The sequence below is a fragment of the Carassius carassius genome, chromosome 37, assembly GCF_963082965.1.
Source record: "Carassius carassius chromosome 37, fCarCar2.1, whole genome shotgun sequence".
Lineage (NCBI taxonomy): Eukaryota > Metazoa > Chordata > Actinopteri > Cypriniformes > Cyprinidae > Carassius > Carassius carassius.
The window spans coordinates 26,448,657-26,469,111 of NC_081791.1; the positions used below are offsets into that span (position 1 = coordinate 26,448,657).

At 36.4% G+C, this 20,455-nt stretch overlaps 3 protein-coding genes across 11 annotated transcripts in view; 1 reads left to right on the plus strand and 2 right to left on the minus strand.

The window, feature by feature from the left end:
• Window positions 1-7,220, plus strand: part of scube3 (signal peptide, CUB domain, EGF-like 3) — a 99,311-nt gene extending 92,091 nt beyond the window's left edge. For all 7 annotated transcript variants that reach the window (XM_059528440.1, XM_059528439.1, XM_059528434.1 and 4 more), the window contains 9 exons: window positions 580-738; window positions 853-1,056; window positions 1,516-1,677; window positions 1,795-1,962; window positions 2,495-2,656; window positions 2,883-3,080; window positions 4,954-5,106; window positions 5,256-5,335; window positions 5,925-7,220. In XM_059528440.1, the coding sequence (XP_059384423.1) occupies window positions 580-738; window positions 853-1,056; window positions 1,516-1,677; window positions 1,795-1,962; window positions 2,495-2,656; window positions 2,883-3,080; window positions 4,954-5,106; window positions 5,256-5,335; window positions 5,925-6,077 (1,439 nt within the window). In that variant the 3' untranslated portion in view covers window positions 6,078-7,220. The remainder of the gene's footprint in view (window positions 1-579; window positions 739-852; window positions 1,057-1,515; window positions 1,678-1,794; window positions 1,963-2,494; window positions 2,657-2,882; window positions 3,081-4,953; window positions 5,107-5,255; window positions 5,336-5,924) is intronic.
• LOC132118538 (peptidase inhibitor 16) overlaps window positions 1-20,455 on the minus strand; it is a 157,288-nt gene that overhangs the window by 123,429 nt on the left and 13,404 nt on the right. The gene's annotated exons all lie outside the window — the stretch shown is intronic.
• On the minus strand, window positions 11,103-20,058 carry si:ch73-217n20.1 (complement receptor type 2). 3 transcript variants are annotated; one of them, XM_059528441.1, is made up of 12 exons: window positions 19,883-20,058; window positions 19,042-19,248; window positions 18,854-18,950; window positions 18,531-18,604; window positions 18,028-18,213; window positions 15,511-15,699; window positions 14,671-14,859; window positions 14,394-14,579; window positions 12,556-12,652; window positions 12,019-12,092; window positions 11,672-11,851; window positions 11,103-11,411 (listed from the first exon to the last, which is right to left on the minus strand). In XM_059528441.1, exons 1-12 carry the CDS (start codon window positions 19,932-19,934, stop codon window positions 11,230-11,232), a joined length of 1,713 nt encoding a protein of 570 aa, XP_059384424.1. In that variant the 5' UTR covers window positions 19,935-20,058; the 3' UTR covers window positions 11,103-11,229. The 3 variants fall into 3 exon arrangements, with proteins under 3 accessions (XP_059384424.1, XP_059384426.1, XP_059384427.1); XM_059528443.1 differs by lacking the exon at window positions 15,511-15,699; XM_059528444.1 differs by lacking the exon at window positions 14,671-14,859.

Consider the following 20,455-nt stretch of genomic DNA (forward strand, 5'->3'; position numbering starts at 1 on the left):
ACTAAAAATAGAGATAATAAAGAAAAACCCACTCAGTGTTAACAGATGAGAGGAATGTTTTGTGTCAACACACAAATTAACTCTGAATACATTAACCTGTCACTGAGGAACGTCTAAATACATATTCAATTACACACTGTTATCCCTTTACAGTTACTATCATAAAATTCTTGAATTACATGATGACTTTTAAACCTAAATTTAACATGCCATAACAGATATTTCAGCAAAATGAATATTTTTTGCACTGCATAGTAATTTTCTCTCTCCCTCTACTGCATTCAGTCTGTTTGAAGCACTACTGCTTGTTCAGTTAATTCTTAAGTTTAACACAGACTGTCAGGATGAGACTTAATGCAAAAGAAAAACACTTTGTCATTGTTTATATGTAAAAAAATAAATAAAAAAGGCTTAAATTGACGGTGAGTAAATAATGACTATTTAAAATTTTGGATGCCTTTAAATCCCCATTATTGCAAATTTCATGCAGAGTAAGTAAGTTGACAATCTAGTAGTGTCTTTCCAAAAAAATTTTACATTTAAGTGCTCTCTTTGTGTGAATAATATCTTGATTTCCAGGTGGCCAACCGTGCAACAACTGCCTGGTCACGTTTGTTAACCTGAAGTGCGATTCATCTAAGAAGGCCAAAGGTCGTCGGGCACGTAACCCATCAAGCAAAGAGGTCACGCGCATCACTCTGGAGCTGGAGGCTGAGGTCAAGCCAGGAGACGCCACTGGTGAGTCTGACATCCTCCACCTGAAATAAACCCTCTATCTACCTACAGAAAATGCAAGATGAGCGTGGAAATGTGGTGCATGAAGGTCACAACATTCATCTTGCTCTCCTGTAGGGAACTGTAACATGATGTGTCAAAGGCAGCGCATGGAGCAGCAGATGAAGTCGTACATTAAAGCCCTGAAAAAATCCATTAACCAGGATCGTTTCCTCATCCGTGTGGCTGGATTGGAGTACGAGGTGGCACAGAAGGTCCCACAAGCTGGACTGAGGCAGGAGAACTGTGGACCGGGTCGAGAAAAAGACAGCGGCCGTTGTGGTAAGAACGGAAGAGTGAGCGGGGTATGTTTTATATTAACCCCTTCTCCACTGCAACATGATGCAAAGAGAGCTATCTTTAAACAAAGTGCCAACTGTTAAGAATGAATGAGAGCATATACTAGAGATGGTCTGGGACTTGCACTGTCACAAAACAGTTGACTTGTAGGCCATTTAGTCTCTAAATTAGCGACTCATGAGAGTCAAGGCTTTAGGTCTACAAAGGAGGAAACTTTTTTGAGATCATTATGAGACTGTGAAAATGTGGTGTTGTTTGCTTTTTATATTTCATGGCAGTTTTTCCCAAGAATACCTAGAAATTATAAATTTTACATAAATAATATATGTGAAATATGAAATAAATTGTCCTGCAATAAGGTTCAAAAGGTTTCAAAAAAAGAAACAGAGCTCGGAATTCCAGCTTCCTCACTGCTGCCCCCTGCTGGCTGCTCTCTCTTAGTCAGATGTTTGCCGGGGTCATACTACCACGGTGAGCAGGAGCGCTGCATCCAGTGCCCACCTGGAACATTCCAGGAACGTGAAGGTCAGCTGGCCTGTGACCTTTGTCCTGGAGGAGACCGCCATGGCCCAACAGGGGCCCGCAACATCACGTCATGTGCAGGTAACTAGTCCTAGTCTATCTGTGTGCGTTGTAATAGATGTAAATGTTTGCTTCACTAGTCACTTAATCATGTTTCTCCATTTTTAACCATTCTTGGCCATTTTTGTCTGTTTATAGGTCAGTGTTCACCTGGTTATTTCTCCAGCGACGGGTTCAAGCCCTGTCAGCTGTGCCCCGTGGGAACGTACCAACCCGACCCAGGACGAACTCTCTGTTTCCCCTGTGGAGGTGGGCTCGGGACCAAAAGAGAGGGTGCCAGCTCCTTTAATGACTGTGAGGTCAAAGGTCAGACATTTCACTCTACAGTGCAGTGCATTTATATAAACCTAGACAGTGAGGAAAAATAATGTTTGGAGCAAAACACGGTGCAAAGTTTGTATGTTGTTTACACCAGTGCCATCATTGAGATGCTATTATAGGTATTAGCAATATTAAAAAATCAGTAATTTATAGTTAACGTTTAACATGTTAAATGTTTAACCATATGTGTGGAGAGTAATGAAAATTTAAATGAAGGTTATTTACTAAGGGTTGTGGTTTATTTAACATTATTATTATTTAACGACCAAACAAAGCATGTCTTAACCCATTTTGTGCATATGTTTAGTAGATTACTCGCACTTGATTACCATAAACTCTGCTAGTTTGCGACCCTAAGCTAATTCGTTCCACTTCTATCGCACTTTAATAGAATTGCTATCTCGCGACAATTTGTACTGTTTAGTAAATCTGGGCCTCAGACTCTTGTGGTCTATGCGTGCACGAAGGATGCTTCATGGTAAATCAGCCTATATGATATTGCTGTTTGTGTGTGTAGTGTTGTGTTCTCCAGGTCACTATTATAACACCTCAGTTCATCGTTGCATCCGCTGTCCTCATGGAACCTACCAGGCTGAGTTCAGACAGAACTACTGTATTTCCTGTCCTGGAAACACCACCACAGACTTCGACGGGGCCATCAGTGTGTCTCAATGCAAGAGTGAGTCCATTCATTCTTAAGCACAACTTCTAATCAGTCGATTGATCAAGCTAATTTGAAATCTGGAAATAAAAGCAATATAAGATTGGCAAATTGCATTTTGGGGGAGCTGATGTGTTTTACAGGATAAACCTGTATTTTAGCATTTAAGGAATAAAAAGTTATCCAGGTCTAGAAATGTTCCATTTTACCATAATGTTATCTTGTTTGTTGGTGGTGTGTTCAGATCGGGAATGTGGGGGTGAAATAGGTGAGTTCATCGGGTACATAGAGTCCCCCAACTATCCAGGAAACTACCCGGCCAATGTAGAGTGCGTCTGGACGATCAACCCTCCACACAAACGCAAGATTCTGATCGTGGTTCCGGAGATCTTCCTCCCATCTGAGGATGAGTGTGGAGATGTCCTAGTAATGAGGAAGAACGGTAAGTTTTTGTTCTCTGCTAGGCTTAACCTTTAAATCAACTGTCAAAAATGATTTCACACTTTCAGTGCAACATGCTTATAAAGGCCAGCTAGCGTTAACGTAGCCTACCGTTCAAAAGTTTAAGAAAGATTTTGAATTCTTTTTAAAGAAGTCTCTTATGCTCAAAGTTGCAATAATGTTAAAAAAATACATAAGAAAACAGTAATGTTATGATAATATTATTGCAATTTCAGATAATGGTTTTCTATTTGAAAATACTTTAAAACATAATTTATTCCTGTAATCAAAGCTGAAATTTCAGCATCATTACTTCAGTCATCAGAGTCACATCATCTTTCAGAAATCATTCTAATATGCTGATTTATTATCAATGTTGGAAAATGTTTGTACTGCTTAATATTTTTTTGCAACCTATGATCATTTTTTCAGGATGCTTTGAATTCCAAGTAAAAATAAATAAAATATATACATATATATACATATACATAATTATATATATATATATAATTTAAAAATGAATTTTTTTTTATCTCAACGAGTACTTTCCTGGTTAAATAAAGGTAAAACAAATACTGTTCAAATGTACTTCTTTTAAATGTCGGTCATTTTTATTTTATGTAAATTAATATTTATTTCCAAGAAAGAATGTGTTAAATAAATAGAAAGTGATGGTAAAGACATTGTTAGAAAAGATTTATACTTTTTATGTTGTTCTTTTTAACTTTTATTCATCAAAGAATTGTGAAAAAAACTATCACGGCTTCCGAAAAATATTGAGCTGCACAACTGTTTCCAACATTAATAATCAATCAGTATATTGCCAATAAATCAGAAAAGGGTTGTTCGAGCACTCTGAGAAAAAAAGGTACAAAAGCTGTCACTGGGGCAATACATTTTCAAAAGGCACAACTTTGTACCAAAAGAGTCCATATTGGTACCTTAAAGATACATCTAAGGTACAAAAGTGTATCTTTTGAAAAGGTACTGCCCCAGTGACAGCTTTTGTACCTTTTTTTTTTTCTGAGCGTGAGATGAACTACACTAGCCTGCCGAAATTAAAAGCAGAGGCATCAAGTTTGGACACATTCTGCTTCCGGTAGTGACGCTCTCACAGTGTTTGCATACTCATTCACAGAGGAAGTGAATTAAATGCAGTATTTGTCAAATACACATGCTGCATAAATGTTTTTCATGAGTAACACAAACACTATATACTGCTTAATACAGCACCATCTGTATCAACATAAACGTATACTATTTAAATACAAATAAAGGGTGGGTATGTATGCTTTTATCAGTGCTTTGATAAACAGGATTCAAGATAAGAGTGCGACTACACTAAAAATAGCTGTGTATTGTCTTCAAGACTCTCACAGCCGATTTTGAGCAACTGTAGCGCCTGACCTTGGCGACTGGTCTCGTGTTGCTCTCATGGTACTTTGGCACGTGTTCACATGGCTGCTGCAGCGCCAAAGTCAGAATACTTTTCTAACCAGAATGCATTGCTTTTGGGATCTTTGTGGCACCGCAAGAAGTGGAAAAAGCCTAATGATGTCTGAAGAATCTTGTGACACTGAAGACTGGAGTAAAGAATGATGGCAACACAGGAAAAAAATTACATATTAAAGCGTTATTTTAAATTGTAGTATTACAGTTGATTACTGTTTTACAGCATTGATGAGCATAAGAAACAACTAAAAAAAAAAAAAAAACACTAAAAACCCAAACCTTTGGACAGCAGTCTTGGTTTGATATTAGTGTAATAAAATATTGACTTACCAGGGTTTCTGCAGTCTTCCCATGTTAGTGGAAAGTGAAAAGACTCAAATTAGGTTAGCTTTGATTTGAATGCTGACATTTTCTTTTCTTAGGGTCAGCGGCCTCTATCACCACTTACGAAACATGTCAGACGTATGAGAGGCCGATTGCATTTACAGCACGATCGCGCCGCCTCTGGATCAACTTCAAATCCAACGATGTAAACAGCGCTCGCGGATTTCAGATTCCATACGTCACTTACGATGGTACGCTCTCGAGATCAGCCCTAGTCTATATACATTTGTGTGTGTGTGTGTGTGTAATGCTACAAATTCTCAGGAGAAAGATTTGTGATGGGTTTCAGTTTATTCTTGACTTTCATTGTCACTAAAGTGTTTGATTTTCTTGTATTTAGAAGACTATGAGCAACTGGTTGAAGACATTGTAAGAGATGGAAGACTTTACGCCTCTGAAAACCATCAAGAAATACTCAAGGTCAGTTTTGCATGGATTGCACTGCAAAATGAAATGCATTTTTTTTTTCTTAAGCTACATTAACTTGAGAAGTAAAATGATTTAAAGTGCAAGTCCTGTTTTCTGAGAAAATGTATCAAAAGCAAGTTTTGTTTAAAAAAAGAAAAGAAAAAGTATCTGCCAATGGGTAAAAAAAAGAGTTTTCCCCTTAAAAACAAATTTACTTTTCTGTCCCGACTTGCAGATGTATTTCTTGTTTCACTTAATTAAGTGAGCTTTTAAATAAAGCTCACTTAATTTCAATACTTTTGTTTTTAGAAAATAGCAACTTAGTTTCTTCAATTAAGAATGTTTAAATATTTATACTTGAAAAAAAAAATTACAGTGTAATGAAGTCTAACTTTGCAATGAATGTGTTATTTTTTATGTCTCATTTCCTATATCTCTTTATGGGAAACCTGTAAATTGCTCCAAGTGTGATTTTTGCTTAAACTGTATCTTAAGTAATAGAATGATTGTTTAAACTGCTTGTTTCCATGCAATTACCATACACGATGACACATTTTATTTCAGGTCTCATTCCATTTCACTCCTTTTTGTTTCTCACCAGGATAAAAAACTGATTAAAACTCTGTTCGACGTGCTGGCTCACCCAAACAATTACTACAAGTACTCCACTCGGGACTCTACAGAGATGCTCCCGCGTTCCTTCATACGCCTCATCCACAGCAAAGTCTCCGCCTTCCTGCGTCCGTACAAATAATCAAAAGCGCCATCCGCCTCCACACACCTCCTGTCACCTGGCCTCGAGTCAATAGGATCCTACACACACATTTAAAGGAAATACACACACACACACTCACATTTTCAATGGCACGCGCACAACCACACTATGCAGATGTTTCACTTTAACCTTTTTCTTTTCTTTTTCTTGTCAGTCATCTCTGAGGGGAAAAAACGCTTCTGTGTGGTCTACATGTAACGCAGTCATATCGAGCCAAACCGAAGTGTTTTCTTTCTCTACGTGTCGGTCACCTTTCTGTGATGTATCGATGTTTTTTTTTTGGTTCTGTGGTTTGCACGCTCAGTCCTGAGGCATCCCTAAGAGAAAGATGATGGTTTGGGTGGTTCCCACACCCCGTTAAGAGCGACGTGTGAGTTTAAACATGCCTGATTGTGTTGTACAGACTAAAGAAAGTTGTAGCATGTCAAAGAGAAGAAAAACTATTTTGCTAAACTGGAGCTAGCTGTGATTGTGATTTAAAAGTAGGCTTTTTTTCCCAAGTTCCAGCTCTCGTAAACTCGTAGTTCTCAAGATAAATGTACAATCTTTTGTATATCTGTACTTTTAGTGTGCTCTTGGTAAGATCTAATTCATATCAAGCATTTCACAATGTTAAAGCATTATATTTGAGCTCCTAGAGCATACATTTAATCTCTAAAGGTCATGCTGTTAAAACAGTAATGTTTTATTAAGGTCTAGCTGTTCAGATTCTATTATTGTCAACTGCATATTCTTCAATTTCCTAATATTCAAGTTAATTTAACATAAGAGGCATAAGAGATATGTGGGTTATTGGAAAGGCTCGGGTGATGAAAAGGTTGGTTGGTATTGTAAAAACTGTTAACACTCAGTTCTGTGAAGGTTTTTTGCAGGACATGCAATTGCTGCTTCTTCAGAAACGTCACTTTAAGCCTTCGGTTTTACCTAATGCGATTCAATACATTTCCTACAGAGAAGAGCAGTCGAGGGGCCCAACTCTTTCACAGGTTGGAAGTAATGTTTTCATAATGCAGACATGAATCACTGATACACTGATGATGTGAATCACGTAAACCACAGGTTGGATGGACTTGAGTAAAATAAATTAAAAAAAATGGCTCCGCTCCACATTTCAGGATGAAAGGACAGTGTTTTGAGATTTTGCACAATATGTAAGGACCCAAAGAGAAGCAGCATATGGGTTTCAGATGTTGGGTTTCACCGGAACGTGGTGAGAAGTGCCTGACGTGCAAAAGGTGTCGGGATAAACCTGTGGATGTGGACATTCATGAGTGTTTCTTGTATGAATTATGAACCCGTTAGTATTCCTCACAAATGTGTTTAAAGGTAAAGCCCTTCACCTAAAGTTAGAAAAGAACAAAGAGGGCAAACCATACCCAGTTTGATATGTAAACACAAAAGGACTGGTCAAAATGGTCATTTACTTTTCTCTTTTTTTCTTTGTATATTGTAAATATGAAATAAACGTAGACTAATTGGAGCCTGAGAGATAAGTCCAAACACAAGTTGTTCCCTCGACCTTGTATTTAACGTTGTGCTATCCTCATGTCCAAGGCTGACGCAAAAGAGGGTCCATTCGAACTTTAAACATTATCACCAGATACTTACTCTTTGCAAGTATGCAAACGCTTGGCCAATGTGTTGCAAGCACATGGTCCCAGTTGTATATAAACATGCACTCTTGCATTCATGCAGTCTTTGGGCCTTAAAGGAATAGTTCACCCAAAAATGAAAATTTTATTTTCATTATTCACTCACTATCAAGCCATCCTAGGCGTATATGGCTTCCTTTCTTTCAGATGAATCCAATCATAGTTTTATAAAAAATAAAATAAAAAGTCTTTGATCTTCCAAGCTTGTTTAATGCCACTCAGCGGGTGTTGCATGCATCGGTCCAAAAGAAGTGAAATAAAGCGCATGCATGCATAATAAAAAAGTGTCTCACACGGCTCCGGGGAGTGAACGAAGGCCTCCTGTAGCGAATCATTGCGTTTTTGTATGAAAAATATCCTTTTTTAAACATAATAATCAATTTAATCTAGCTCACACCAACAGTTTTACACAGAAGCAGTTCCGGGAGCATGATGTATGGAGGTCAGCATTGTGCATGTGCCGGAGAGTCTCGTGAAAACCAACGTTTGTTAACAGGAGCAAAGGTAGCAAAGTTTCCTTAATTTAGCAAAGGAAAACCAGTCTCCTTTTGGCTTATATCAAAATCCTCCGACATTCTCCTTTAAAAATCCTCGTTTTGTACTTCTAATAAGTGACCGTTGATTTGTTTTGATCTTTCTGCTGCATTTCCACATTCGTCACTTCTGAGCGGCGCATTCCCAAAGCTAACCTCATACATCATTCCCCCAGAGTTGCTTTTACTGTGAGCGCAAGCTAGAATAATTTATTTATTTTTTATTTACTTTTTTTCCACTTCTTTTGGACTGATGCATGCAACACCCACTGAAGGCCATTAAACAGCTTGGAAGATCAATGACCATTTTTAATATATCTACGACTGGATTCATCTGAATGAAGAAAATCATATACACCTACGATGCTTTGAGGACAAGTACAATTCATGGGCAAATTTTTTATTTTTGGGTGAACTAACCCTTTAAGGGGGGGCGATAGTTACTTTTTGAAATAAAAAAAATAAAAAACATAAAGCTTGCTATATACATCAACTTTGACTTGCTCAATGATATTCTCTTCGCCATCTCAGTAGTTCACCTAAAAGACAAATCTCACTGTAGTTTACACTAATGAAGTGCTCAGAATGCAACATAGTACTTGCACATTTCAGAAAACAGCAATTAATTAAAACAAGCTTTAAAAAAATGGCATAATTGCGTAGAATGTTTTGGGACTATTTCTGTGCTGAAAAAAAAAAGACAGTTTTGTGGTATTGACTTTTCTGGCTCCACATGGGGTCAAATGCATTTAACCGTAATCTTTGCGTTTAATCAAAATCTCTTTTAATTAAAGTTAATCCATCTACAGACACACATGGTTGTCCCACCCAGTTTTTTGTTTGTTTTTTTGGTTATGGACAGAAAATGTTAACCCTGAAGACTATCATAAAATCCAGAACTAAAGAGATTGGATTGTGTGTGCTATTTGCAAGGGTTATTTTACGAAGCAGTTATTGACTTTTTAGGTATTTTGTACATTTGTCAGCTATAACATGGATCACTAATATAATTGTTTAAATGTATAAATATGATAGTATAGAAAGATAGAAATAAAATAAAATCTTGGATTAACCCAAGAAGAAGTGAAATATCAATACTGCCCCACTCGCAGAAACGAAAACTCACCGTCTATTACTAAACATGTCATGTGTTGCAACACTGCAAGTTGGATATTTCAGTCAAAAAAAGGGATGGGTCATATGTGAAATAGCCATGAAATGAAAAGTTTGTGGCAAAGTAGTCAATGTTTTGTTGAATGTTCACTAAAAGAAATGCAGAGTATTAGCTTCTCTAACTAGTCAATGTCATTGGCGGTCTGTGACTGCTGCTTTATTTTTTATAATTTCCCCTTTGTCTTTGCTCTACCAAACCCATTTTAAAACATGTTAAATTTTTATGATAAATAATCCATGTTGCTGTTTTATTTTTCATTTTTGTGTTTTTTTTTTTTTCATTTTTCTTTTCCCCATTTTTCTTTTTACCCAGTGTCTTTTTGTTAGAGAAAAAAAAAATACTTTGCCACAATGTTTCATGGAATGGGAAATGGTATTTGCACTTGAAATTTGTTTATGCTCATGTAAAAATGTCTGGATTTTGTATTGTCTTTTTAAATGAAAGAAATTGGTGTTCCTAAAGTTGTGTATTTTGGTTTCTTTGCATGTATACGGAAAAAAAGGTCACTAACACAGAAGCAAAAAATATAAGATTTAAATAAAGGGAAACAATAATAGTAAATACAAGTATCCACAATGCAGAAGAGTACATAAATATAGTCACCTATAGCTAAACTTACTCCATTATTTCAGAATATTATTATTTTTTTTTTGCGTTTATCTTTTTATGCATATTTATATACCTGGGAAAAAAATCCAGAATTTGTTGTTATTTGTCATACTAATATTAAATATGATTTAAAAATGTATTATGATTTATAATTTTACAAGGTTGTTGTTATAGGCACAGCAGTCTAATCAGCGGTGATTAGCTAAACAGAATAGCATAGCCTCGAGGGTAATCATGAAAATAATTCATAAAGTAGTTACCAGAGTAAAATATTAAGGACGTAAATTAATACACCTTTTTTTTTACTAGCCAAATTCATTAAGAATAGATGACCCGACAATCACCTTTCGGTCATAAACTATGGCCGACTTTCTTATATTGTTTACAATCACTTCGCTTGCCATTGATAGTAATATTAAATCAACAACTCAATTACTTAAGATTAAGAATTAAAACTGCAATTTCATACCGCAAAATAAGCTTTTGTAGGAAATGCCTCAAACGACCTCTGCTGTTCCCGCTTCTTCCCATAGATATGTATACAGGACTGAACTGCGCATGCGTGAAGCGTCGATGTACCCCACCCCCACCTAGTTCGTGTTTTTCCGTTTCTAACTCTAAACATATATTTTTACTTAAACACTTAAGCATTCAAACGCTAACCACTTTACATTTTTATTATAAGACTTTAGGGTAAAGCACATAATTTATCACAGAAGAAATAACCATACAGTACATATGGATTTTTCTTTTCTTTTGGTAACATTAGGATAACTTACTTTTTTTTCCCCAACTGAATGTTCTTTGTCTTTTACTAATATATATATATATATATATATATATATATATATATATATATATATATATATATATATATATATATATATATATATATATATATATGAAAACATGAAAACAAGCTGTAATAATATCTATAATGCTGTAGAGTAACAGAAAATATACAAATATAAAATATTAATAAAAAAAACCAACAGTGCTACATTTTCAACAAAAAATAGTCAGAGTAAATACTAAATACTGCTCTGCTCATTTTAATGAAATACAGTGAACAGAAATAAGCTTAATTATGACTTTGAGACAGCCAGGTGTATTGATTCTTTCAGCTGAATATTTGTTTGTTGCATTGCTCCAAGTGCAGATTTCTACACACATTGTGGAAGTTTTGGAATCCATTCCCCATCTGAGCCACAGGTGACAAAGCTCTGCCCTCTAAGCCTTGAACCAGGATTGCAGGCGATTGTCAAGGAGTTCCCAAATCTATAGACTGCCCTAAAGCCCCTCATTCTTGATCCACCTGGCACAAGTGGACTAGGACAGATAATGTCTAAAAAAACACAACAAATAGTGTATCAATTCATTTATGCATTCATGTCTGACACATATACATATATACATATATAAGCTAAATGATGAGCCCTTTATGAATATATGTAAACAAAATCGACATTGTGCATAGTAGAATGTAGTTATAGTTAGTAGATAGCTTTAACCTATCTAACTTTACCTGAAAACCTCAAATATCTTAAAATACACAACTATATAGTCTTATGGTCAATATTCAGTGACCCCTCTTTATATATGTACCTCTGCACACAGGAGGAGGAGCGCTCCAGGTGCCGCTCTTGGTGCAGTAAATCTCTCTCTCTCCGATCAGAGCTCCAGTACGGCAGTGATAGGTCAACACATGACCGAAGGGAACATGGTCATATATGGGGTCAAGCATCTCAGCGCCCCTGACCTCTGGAGGTGGAGGACAGTGCACAGCTGCAAAACACACATACCTGTATATCATCCATCTATGAGACTGATGTAGGCTGCAGCGTCTGTGTACAGCAGCAAGATATATCCATAGGCATTTGGTTTGAAATATTTTAAATCAAGCTATACTGCATTAACAAAAACATGAACGAAATCTCAAAAAACATTCATACGTTCACACACGGCTCTCCTTCCGTCCCAGCCTCCATCCCTGCAGGTCTGCACTTTTGAGCCGATCAGCTCATACCTAAAAAAAAAAAAAAAATGTGGATGAATGTCTAATAATAATAACAACAATAATGTCTATTAATAATGGCTTTGGCCAATTTTAAAAACAGGGGCTTCACAGTGATGCCATAAAAGAACCATTTTGGTTCCCCAAACCAAAAAACTCCAGTCCATCAATTAATATCTTGTGAAGTGAAAAGCTGCATGTTTGTAAGAAACAGATCCATCAAGACACAGCTTTTGACTTCTCAAGACATTAAAACTGATGAAGTGGAGTGGTGTGGATCACTGTTGGATTATTGTGATGTTTTTAGCAGCTGTTTGGACTTTCATTCTGATGGCACCCATTCACTGCAGAGGATACATTGATGAGCAAGTGATGCAACACTACATTTCTCCAAATCTGACGAAGAAACAAATTCATATACATCTAAAAACAGAATTGAGATTGCACTAGTATTATAACGGCTGCTGTATCTCACCCTTCTTCACAGACGGCGGTAGCTGTATCTCCAAATGAAACGCCCGTATACTCAAACTGGCCATTGGAAATCTCTCCAGCAGATCCACATTTCTTTCCTTTTGATATAAATGAATGGTTAGATTCTTCCAACACATCAGAAATAACATGACCAGCATAAATCCAACAGTGTACTGCTTCACATCATCTTGTGATGTTAATAATAACCTTGAAAGCAGACACTCTTAACTTTAACTCTAGAAGACAAATATCCCTTAAAACCACAAAATCATAAGGTTTAACAATAGCACACTTCAAAAATGATTTTCTTTCTCAGTACTTGAGGAGGTCTTGTTTTTCAGTACAAATATCTACAGTAAACATTCTTAAATCAAGACACATTTACTTGAGAAGCAAAATAACTTTATATTAGGTATTTTTCTGAAAAATTAACCAAAACACTTGAAAGAATTAAAAACATTAAAAGAAATATATTTTTTCTGACCACATTTGCATATATATATATATATATATATATATATATATATATATATATATATATATATATATATATATATATATATATATATATATATCTATGCAAAAAAAAAAAAAAAACACTTAATTTTGATCTCTCTCTCTTTCAAAAGACTTAATATCTCAAGTAATTTTTTCACAAGTAAATATATCTTGATTCCAGAATTTTTGGTACTGAAAAACAAGATAGAAATACTGAGAAAGAAACTTTTTTTTTGCAGTACAAGCATCGCAGGAGCAAGGTAAATAACAAGATAAAACTAGGTAATATAATAAAAATGAATCAATGATGAAATTCGGGGTCACAGAGAGAACACAGTTTTAGCGCTGACAGTTTTTAGTTTCGTTTTGAGTTGGTCGTGAGATTGATTGGCCGGTAAATGCATCGTAGATTTTACTGAGGTGAATAGTTGTCGTCCGTGTCGATATCTGTGCATGTGTGCGTTCAGAGACATGTGAGTACCCTGATGTAAATGTTTATGTATGTGTTTTTCAGTGCTTCAGGTTGTTAAAAGAGTCTATTATATGTATATGTAGTATGTTAGCATAAAGTTCGCTAGCATCATGTTAATGCCTATTAATATTAGTTTTATATTAATATTGTGTTTATGTGTGTTCTCACTTGACACTGTATAGTTATTATTTGAGTGTAATTATGGTTGAGAAGTAGAGAACTATGTTTTTTGGGTTGATAGTATTGATAACTGCCAGTATGAAGGCTGTTCTTTAATTCAGTAAGATAATGTGTTATCAGGTATTTTATTTGGTTATTTGATATGTATAAGCAGCTAAAGCTACTTAAAGGGAAATGTATAATAATTAAAATTTATTAGCTTTGCTAATTGAATCATGTCAGCGCTGTTGTTAAATTTATGCTGATATTTTCTTTCTTTTATTGTTTATTGTAGAACCACACACATACTGTATGTACATGAAGACAGATAATCCTCTGATGACGGTCAATAAACCCATCGAAGAGATTTACAGCATCCAATTCCATTCTTACCGATGCACCACAGTGGTCACTTGCTACAGTTAAAGTCCTAGCTATCAAGTCGTCATTACACAAACCATACATCAATGGAAACCTTATATATTCAGCTATTTCAAATTTCATTTTAAAAAAATTTACCTTTATGACTGGCTTTGTGGTCCATGGTCACATATGTGATAAATGAATATATAATTCAATGCATTCTATAATTAAATGATTACTAAATAAAAGAAGAAAAAATGTGTGGTTGCTCTCTCTGCAACTAATAATCATTAGATTCTTCAGTATAGAAAGTGAGAGCAAATGAAGTTAAAAGTCTTCTGGCATACTTTCACATTGGAGCTGCAGTTCTGTCCACTGGCCGTTCTGGCAGTGTATAACGGTAATTCCTCTGACCCGCCCGTATCCTATACTGCATTTGTAGCGAATGCCAGCATCTGACGGATACTCTCTCAGCGTGGAGGACCCATCTCTGGGTAAAGCATGAGGGTATGATGGGGGTGGACCACATTTATCTGTGAGAGAACCAAGCTGCATTCAATATGCAAAAGTACCATATTTATTTCTGAGACTATACATACATACACACAGAGACTTTTAACATACCTGTAATCCTTTTTGGGCTACACTCAGGCAAGGCCTGCCATTGGCCGTCTGGTCCACATGTGACCTGTGCTGGGCCAATCAGATCAAATCCCTCTCTACAGGTGATGTCTACAGTGTCTTTGGGTTTGTACACCCTAGATTCAGGTCTTATCCTCCCGTTTGCCACAGCAGGTGCTGAACAGGTGATCACTGATAATGAACAGGAGTAGAACATGTTATTTATGCTTTTATTAGTAGTTTTTCCAATTTAGAGGGTTCATGAATTTGTTTAGGAACATGGTCTTCTTCATCAGGATGAAATTTTGAAGGTGTTAATGTTACCAGGTTAGCATCACTCAGTATTCACAATATTGAAGATTATCAGCTTTAATGTGATACTACGATTCAGAAAACATCATCTGTACCAACAATTAAACTTTGGCTCCTTTTGGGTGCCATTTTGAGAGATTGAAGTAAAGTGCATTTAAAGAAATATGTTCAAAGTAGGGATGCACAATATTATGGGGTCGATATTAGAATCGGCCGATAATGGCTTTAAATTTACATATCAGCCCAATATGAAAAATGATCCCGATATTTCCTGCAGATAAGAGGAACTAGTTAACTTGTATGTGCTCAGGGTGTTCTAGCAATCATATCACATCAGAATTGTGGCTCATTCTTGAAGCAAATTTTTGGTGATTGCATTCCTTGTTTTGGATCGCTGCATTTTAACTGAAAATGCACATACAGAATGATGCGTTCGGTTTATGATAGAGTAATAGTAATAGCACAGTAAAAGCACAAGCAGTAGGTCCTAATTCTCACTCACTAAGGAGTTTTAATTTACTTTTAACGTACCTGTAATCCTTTTTGGGCGACACTCAGGCAAGGCCTGCCATTGGCCGTATGGTCCACATTTTACCTGTGCTGGGCCAATCAGATCAAATCCCTCTCTACAGGTGATGTCTACAGTGTCTTTAGGTTTGTACACCCTAGATCCAGGTCTTATCCTCCCGTTTGCCACAGCAGGTGCTGAACAGGTGATCACTGATAATGAACACAAGTAGAACATATTGCTTTTATTTGCAGTGAAAAACACAATTAGCATTCATATGCATGCATGCAAGCATTCCTAGCTTAAGCATGTCTTTATGTGACATTTAAGGTTTAAAAGTTCCAATTTGGAGGGTTCATGAATTTGATTGGCAACATGTTCTACTTCATCAGGATGAAATTTTGAAGGTGTTAATGGTATCAGGTTGAAATGACCCGGTATCCACAATATTGAAGATGATCAACTTTTGTGTGATAAAGATCCGATGAATCCTTCATTGCAGGTGACATATACAGGTGCTTCTCAATGAATTAGAATGAAGATTTATTTTATTTTTATTTTATTAATTTATTTCAGTAATTCAATTCAAACTGTGAAACTCATGGATTAAATAAATTAACTGCACACAGACTGAAGTAGTTTAAGTCTTTGGTTCTTTTTGTGGGGATTTTGGCTCACATTTAACAACAACCCACCAATTCACAATCTCAACAAATTAGAATATGATGACATGCCAATCAGCTAATCAACTCAAAACACCTGCAAAGGCAAAGTCACAAAAATGTATTGCCAAACAACTGGCTGTTCACAGAGTGCTGTATCCAAGCATGTTAACAGAAAGTTGAGTGGAAGGAAAAAGTGTGGAAGAAAAAGATGTACAACCAACAGAGAGAACCGCAGACTTATGACGATTGTCAAGCAAAATCAATTCAAGAATTTTACAGAACATCACAAGGAATGGACTGAGGCTGGGGTCAAGGCATTAAGAGCCACCACACACAGACGTGTCAAGGAATTTGGCTACAGTTGTCGTATTCCTCTTGTTAAGCCACTCCTGAACCACAGACAACGTCAGAGAAGTCTTATCCAGGCTAAGGAGAAGAACAACTGGACTGTTGCCCAATAGACCAAAGTCCTTTTTTCAGATGATAGTAGATTTTGTATTTCATTTGGAAACCAAGGTCCTAGAGTCTGGAGGAAGGCTGGAGAAGCTCATAGCCCAAGTTGCTTAAAGTCCAGTGTTGAGTTTCCACAGTCTGTGATGATTTGGGGTGCAATGTCATCTGCAGGTATTGTGGTGTCCATTGTGTTTTTTGGAAACCAAAGTCAATGCATCCGTTTACCAAGTAATTTTGGAGCACTTCATGCTTCCTTCCGCTGAGCAGCTTTTTGAAGATGCTGATTTCATTTTCCAGCAGGATTTGGCACCTGCCCACACTGCCCAAAGCACCAAAAGTTGGTTAAATGACCATGGTGTTGGTGTGCTTGACTGTCCAGCAAACTCACCAGACCTGAACCCCAGAGAGAATCTATGGCTATTGTCAAGAGGAAGATGAGAAACAAGAGACTAAACAATGCAGATGAGCTGAAGGCCACTGTCAAAGAAACCTGGGCTTCCAGACCGCCTCAGCAGTGCCACAAACTGACCAGCTCCATGCCACGCTGAATTGAGGCAGTAATTAAAGCAAAAGGATCTCCTACCAAGTATTGAGTACATGTACAGTAAATTATTATACTTTCCAGAAAGCCAACAATTCACTAAATGTTTTTTTTATTGGTCTTATGAAGTATTCTAATTTGTTGAGATTGTGAATTGATGTTTTTTTTTTAATGTGAGCCAAAATCTTCACAATTAAAAGAACCCAAGACCTAAACTACTTCAGTCTGTGTGCACTGAATTTAATACATGAGTTTCACCATTTGAGTTGAATTACTGAAATAAATGAACTTTTCCACTATATTCTAATTTATTGAGAAGCACCTGTATGAACTCTCTCAGCATGTAATAAGAATTCTGGTCTATCACTGCCCTGATTTTTCCCAAATTAGGAGGGTGACATATCTTGAGAATAGCAACTCTTGAGAGCAGAAATTTACTTTTTGAGGTCATCAACAAAGGTGGGGGAAAAAAGCCCCCTGACTGAATTGAAGTGATTTTTTACACGATACCTGTAAAGAGATATGTTTGAAGATAAGTATTTTCATTGGTTCATAACATTACGGTTGAACCACTGATGGCAGATGGAGTATTCTGACGATGTCTTTTATACTTTTCTGCACTATGACAGTGTATTTTACTTGGCAGTCTATGGGATAGTCACAAGCCTGCCGGTTTTCATACAAAATATCTTAAATTGTGTTCCGAAGGCGAACAAAGATTTTACAGGTTTCGAACGACATGGGGTAATAATTTTCATTTTGGGGTGGAGTATCCCTTTAACTCTTTGTATCTGTTGAAATGCATCACTGGATGAAGAAGTGCAGTTGAAGTCAGGTTCAGACTAAGCATTCAAACCAAGTGTGAAAACAGTATAAAATACCTTTTGAGCACACAGGCAAGTCTTGCCATTGGCCATCTCTTCCACATGTGACCTGTGGCAAGCCAATCAGATCAAATCCCTCACTGCAGATGATGTTTACAGTGTCTTGGGGTGCATACTGTGTCCTTTCTCCAGATTTTAGCTGTCTGTTTGCCACAGCAGGTGCAGAGCAGATGATCTTTGACACTAAACCAAAAAAAAAAAAAATTGTGCCAAAATCATGATTTCTGATGATCAGTTACAAGAATCCAACACGAGAGGGCAACATTAAGCTGCAGAGCCAGTTTGTTTTCAACAAATCCTTGAAAAGTTCCTTTAGAGGGATTTGCCGCCATACTTAACATCTAATACACTTTAAGAGTCTGTTGAAACGGCTACTGCGTTACACTTTTTCACAGTATTTTGTATTTTGATGAGCATGACCATTAGAAACTTTGGAGTGTTATAATAAATCTAAGATAAATCTTTGTGATGATTTTAACATGATAAAGGGTTAAACTCACCCTCACATATGGGGTCTGTCCCATTCCAACCTTTTTCTGTGCATATACGGACTCTTTCTCCTTTCAAAACATATCTGCATGAGAAAAGAATATTATTGACCAAAAAAGACTTTAATATTATGAAAGGGAAACATTATTGGCCTGCTTTAGTAAACCGTTAAGCAGAGAGAGGTCTAGAACAATATGGATGCTGAAACAAGTCAAAAAGACAAGCAACTCTTTATTCTATCTTTTCTATTTATTATCAATGAACCATGTTTTCACCAATTTATGGACTTTAGACAAAAAAAAAAAAAAAAAAAAAGGATTAACGATTCAAATACCCTTCATTACACACAGCAATGGCTTTATCGCCAAATGATCGCCCTTCTTGATTGTATCGCCCGTTTTCTATGTCACCAAGTGCATTGCACTTCTTTTCTGAGAGAATAAATGAGAAAATATGAAAAGGTGGAGTACAAAGAATGAATAAAAGAGATATTTTAGAGACAGATAAACAGATGCACCATACTTTGACATTTCATGTTCAAGGTTTGCCATTGTCCTTGCACACAAGAAGATGTTCGACTTCCTGCTGATGTTTCGTAACCCGGGGCACATTTATACATCACTCGTTTTCCATGATTGAACTCTACTTTTTGGAGATATTTTTCAAGCAGCTGCTTGTCGGGATATTTTCTTGGTTCACCACATCGAGGGAGAACACGTCTTTGAGACACTGAAATGAAAGTTTTAAAGCACAGCTTAACAACAAAAATAGCGGTGAACAAGAATGCAGTTATATCAATTTCTTCAACAGTTTTGTTCATTAGTATGCATGTTGGCAGTCATACTAAAAATAACATATGCTTGCCATTAACCCACTTCAGTAATTACCAATATGATGATAGTCTGTAAAAAGGAGAAAAATCCACACAGAGTGTTTTGGATGTAAACATTGCAGTATCTATGACCTGTAACTTCGGGATATTATAAGTATGACTCCAGGTGGTGGGAAATCTATTTTAAACGTGTGGTTAAAGAAAATAATAAGGTATGCTTAAGAAACCAACTCCACCATGTAGGGATATAGCTATGAACTTGATGTTTAATGTTATGTCTATAGTATGAATCCACAGCATGCATCAACCAGTAGCACTGAATACTGAAAAAAATGGTTCAGAAATACAGGATTACTTGAATTAAATGACATTATGTGTGTAAATAAAATATTTTCACTTGGCTGGAATAGCGGTGCCACGTCAAATGACGATGTGCCACATCGAGCGTTTGTTGATTATATGTGTAAATAAATCCAGTACGATCCAGTTTTGTCGCGTAGACATTTAATGCTAAATTTAAAAGTTACTCACCGACGAAGTGCACAAACAGAAGTATGAGTATTTTCCTCCAAACAAGCGCCATGTTCACGAACAACTGCAGAAGAACTGAAGGAGTCTGTCACCAAAACAAACACTGCGTTTCGCGCAAAATGCTTTTAACAGAAGCCTACTGTCGTCACGAGCTCCGCCTGCCTTCAGTGTGTCTGTACAGGTCACACACACACACACACACACCCCTATACACTGAATCACTTTAGAATGCATTATATGTTATATAGAGGTTTCCCAGAAACTGTTAACATAGAAAACAGAAATGTTTAAAGATTTTTTTTCTTTTAAATACTTAGTTTTTTCCTTGATAGCAATTGCTACTGGTAAAGGTTTTGTAACATATCATTAAAGCAAGCTCATACATGCTTCTTTAATGTCTGTAGGATTTCCCACAGTGAATTATCGCTCCTTCATTTCAACATAGACGAAATGTTAAAATAATACTAGGAGAAGATGAGAGCAGCTCGATCAAAACTGTTAATATACGGCTTTACAGCAATTGAGGAAAGTTTTATTTTACTTGCAACAGCCTAAACATTTCTGTTATCGTTT